Consider the following 4,271-nt stretch of genomic DNA (forward strand, 5'->3'; position numbering starts at 1 on the left):
CACAACTAGAGTCATTTCCAATAGTGGGCTCTATTTCAAAATCGCACAGACCTCTCAGGAGAATTAATTCTCTCAGTTACTCACATCTTAGTGGAACTAATTTTCATTCCACCTCAAAATCCTTAAGTATTTTGATGAGATGTTTGTCCTTTGTTAGTACAGAAAATGGTGAACGGATTAAAATGTTCCAGTTATAATGACTGCACATAGTACTACAAACAATCTCCTTTTGTTCTCACATCCATACACCTTTTGGAAATGAAAGCTTTAGCAGTTACATAAAAAGTTTTACTAAGTTTAGTCTTCCTTAGAAAATACTGTTAAGTTTCTCTCCCTAGTGTAAAAACAATAATATCTTAATTCACCAAAAGTCATGCCCATGCATTTGTGAATTATTATGACATAGAGCAGTGGGGGAAATACATAAATACTTTATAAAATCTTCCTGTGTTTGAAATTAATAATAATAGATGAACAATGGTAATTAAGTTTTAACAGTCCTCATGAAGGTTCTGGTCTCTAAGATACCTGAAGAATATGTTTACATATGGATAATACCACAATAGAGTAGCAGAAAGATCTCCTAATCTAAGGCTGAGTTCTTCTAAAAAGCACAGAAATGACACAATACCTTTCATCTACTTATTTTTGTGGAGGGAGACTAAACAGATAAACTCTGATCTGGGAATATGACCATAAACTATTTTAATACAAATACTGCCTATATCCCCAATTTTTCTCATGTCACTGAGAGCCAACTGTTAAGTAATCATTGTTATTTGTATAAAAGAGTATTTATACAGTTTAGAATATCTGTACAGAAAAAAACCTGAAGGAAAAAAAGCTACAGTATTTGAGTAAAAAGGGATGCAGGGAATGCATTCCTTGTGCAGTTAGAAGTTTAGCTTGACTTTAGCCTTTTCTTTATGTTAATAGAGAAGTAGACAATAATTCTTAATTTAAATTATCTATGATTTTTCATGGTAGGAAACAAGTAAGTTTAAAAAAATTCTCGTAATAATTTCAAAAAGCCAGCTGTGTTCTAGGATAGTATCCTTAAACAATTTCTTTCATTGCTCTTTGAGTGCCTTACAGAGAAGTGTGCTCAGGTCTAAGATCTCCTGGATCATTAGATCACTAAGGGGAAACTAACAAGTTTCTCAAAAATTCCTCTTGTTCCTTTATTCTGAATTCCTTTGCCAAAGCACATCATGTTCCCTAGACTCACTTTGCTGTGAAGTCTCAAGATTCATGGTTACCCTGAGTCAGTCATTCAAAAGTCCAGAATCAGAAAACAAAAAACCAGGGGTTTTGTTTGTTTGTTTTGAAGGTCCCTTTCCTATTCATGTCTGCATATATCCTGAAGATTTAAAACCACGACAGCTGCTTCTGCAGCTAGTTCACTTCTACCAAGCCCCACCGTACCTTGCTGGTGCAGTTATCCTACAGAGGAAAGCATTTAAGAGAGAACAATACACAGGTTAAGTCTCCAAATAGAACAAAGTTGTTTAAAAATTATTTCCCACAGAAAAGAGAGAACTTAATCTTTTCATAGACTCAAATGAGATATTAAACTAAATCAAAGTACACACTAGTATGTCTTCAATTGTTAACCTAAAGAGTGAAGTCCTTTATCACAAACATTGTTTCAGCTATATTGTTCCACTGTTAAGGAATAAAAGGAAAGAACAAGCTATTTAAAATAATATATTTCTATAATTTGGCCCCGAAGTCAATTGTTCAAAACACTCTAGAGGCATCTTATTTAACAAAGATCATTACAGGTAGAAAAATATACAATGACTGTTGTTGCTGTTAGTTGCACCGTACAAGTGCTCTAGAGCACTGTCAGGGCTGTGACTTCAGAGCCCGTCTCCAGGGCTGTCTTCTGAGGAGCCTCTGGGTGAGTTTGAATTGCCCATCTTTTGAGCAGGACTGACACAATGTATGCACATGGTTTTTCAGAGAGAGATGTAAAAAGGTTTGAAAAAGTAGCCGAATCATAGATCTCTTTCACAGATCTCCACTTGCTTTTACTTTCAGTACAGAGTCACAGTGTGCTATGCCTGGTGTCTTTTCTGGGAGATTCTCGAGGCAGAAAGACAAGATGCAGGTGTACTTTATTTCACTGCCCTTCACAGGTGCTGTAGTCGGCCCCTCTTCTCTTTTAAACGGAAGCTGGGGGCAAGCCTGCAACACTGACGCACATCAGATGTGCACCATGTTTCAACAGCTGATGCTCACTTTGGGTCGCTGGGTCACATTTTGGTAACTCTTACAACATTTCAAATTTTTTTCATAATGCTCTTTCACCCCCTAATAAACTACAGTATAGTACAAGCATAACTTTTATTTTTTTTTTAATCATTTTATTGGGGCAAGCATAACTTTTAGATGCACAGGGGTGCCAAAAATTTCATGTGACTGGGTGTACTGTGACATTCACTTTAGTACAGTGGTCTGGAACTGAACTTGCAACCCCAAGTATGCCTGTACATAAAGGGCTAAAAAGGCAGCCGCCAAAGAGAAACTAGAATATCATCAAGTATATTTGCTGAACAGACACATAATTTCTCTTATAATGTACTATACTTACCACCTCTGCTAAGGCTGAAATGACTTTGCCCAAAGTTGTGAGAGACTTGTTAATATTTGCTCCTTCCTAAAAGTAAAAACCAAAGAATTTCTATGATCGTCACATAAACATAAATGACAATTGACCATATACTATAATTTTTTTGTTAATTAGGATCACAAATTCTTAGCAAACTTTTTTTTTTTGTAATCCAAGTGGGTTTTTATGAAGGACAAGACAAGTTTTAGGTTTTACAGTCTCAAAAGGGTTTACAACTGGGCCCGAACAACCACGTGGAAAAGAGCACCCATACGTGCAGAACTCTGGGTGGGTGGGTGGGGGTGTGGGGAATCCCAGCAACTGAGGGGTCGGGAAAGCCAGGGACAGGAGCACGGGGGCAGGAGAGACTGTGGGCCCTAAGTAGTCCCAGAGAGGGTGCATGTGTGCCCGTGTGGGGCAGGGAGACCTTCCCCTCCCCGCCACAGCTAGGAGCCTGGTAAGAGAGAGAGCAAGCTTTTCTAATACTCCATTTTTCCTCTTCACTTGATGACACGCCAAGACCACATACCTAACTCACAATCCTAAAGAATATTCAAAATGCTATGCTCGAAAAGTTAAAGATATAACCTTTTCTCACAACTCAGGAACATATAATCTCTGCTTTTGTCACGCAGTACAATTTTGTTAAGCTATAAAATTCCATGCTTGTCCTCATACCTGGATCTTTTGTATCCTGCTTCTAGTACTGCCTCTAACTTCTATCTAGCCGAATTCTGGCTTTCCCTCAAAATCTAATTCTCACTGGCTCCATGAAACCCTCCCTAGTTATTCTGCTATATGAACTTTTCACTGGCTATCGATCACAAATCAGCAATATCTTTCTATAAAGTGTCAGACAGTAAATAGTTCAGGTTTTGCAGACCAAACAGTCTACAATACAGCCATTGTAGTGCATAAGCAGACATCATAATATCTAAAATAATGGGCGGAGTTGTGTCCCAATATCATTTTATTTACAAAAGCAGACAGTGGGCCAGATCTGGGGCATAGGCTGCAGGTTTTGAGTCTCTGTTACAGACCATTTCTTGACTAGGCCATTTAATGGGTAAAATCAATACCTTTAATCGAGTCCCCTTGGCACCAGTTGAATCAGCACGTTCACTTCCTGCTAGATCCACCAAGCTAATTTTACTGACCTGGTAAAGAATAGTAAAATTGGAACAATTGAAAATTAAGCACAGTGGAAGGAGAAAAACATTTAAGGGAAGGAAATTAAAAGACAAAAGAAAGTTCATTTAAATATGGCATGGAAAGACAAAATCTACTACTATCAGTTTAAGAGATACCAGAATCATAGCTCAACAGTGATTTTAGGATAAACATGCTATACTTTATGATGTTCTGTTGTGCGGTTGAGCAGTTCTCCCACCCATCATGACCCCATGCCCTGCGACAGACTAGAACTGCCCCATGGGGTTTTCTTGGCTGTAACCTTTATGGAAGCAGATTGCCAGGTGTTGCTCTTGTACAGCTGCTGGGTAGTTTTAAAATGCCAACCTTTTGGTAAGCAACTGAGTGCTTAACCACTTGTGCCACCAAACTTCCTTAAAATATGTCATAAAATGCATGTTGTCTCCGCAGGCCTGTCTGGATAGGACAGGCTGGATGAACAATCTGGAGGAGAAAACAACGGGAC

At 38.4% G+C, this 4,271-nt stretch overlaps 1 protein-coding gene across 9 annotated transcripts in view; it reads right to left on the bottom strand.

The window, feature by feature from the left end:
* KIF1B (kinesin family member 1B) overlaps positions 1-4,271 on the bottom strand; it is a 182,222-nt gene that overhangs the window by 99,552 nt on the left and 78,399 nt on the right. For 5 of the 9 annotated variants that reach the window (XM_045298807.1, XM_045298804.1, XM_045298803.1 and 2 more), the window contains exons 8-10: positions 3,694-3,771; positions 2,597-2,662; positions 1,426-1,443 (exon numbers count right to left, since the gene is read on the bottom strand). In XM_045298807.1, the coding sequence (XP_045154742.1) occupies positions 1,426-1,443; positions 2,597-2,662; positions 3,694-3,771 (162 nt within the window). The remainder of the gene's footprint in view (positions 1-1,425; positions 1,444-2,596; positions 2,663-3,693; positions 3,772-4,271) is intronic. The other 4 variants (XM_045298808.1, XM_045298805.1, XM_045298802.1 and 1 more) reach the window with 1 other exon arrangement.

This window comes from Echinops telfairi, unplaced genomic scaffold (assembly GCF_000313985.2).
Source record: "Echinops telfairi isolate 266 unplaced genomic scaffold, ASM31398v2 ScPeMD7_7457;HRSCAF=8495, whole genome shotgun sequence".
NCBI classification, from domain to species: domain Eukaryota; kingdom Metazoa; phylum Chordata; class Mammalia; order Afrosoricida; family Tenrecidae; genus Echinops; species Echinops telfairi.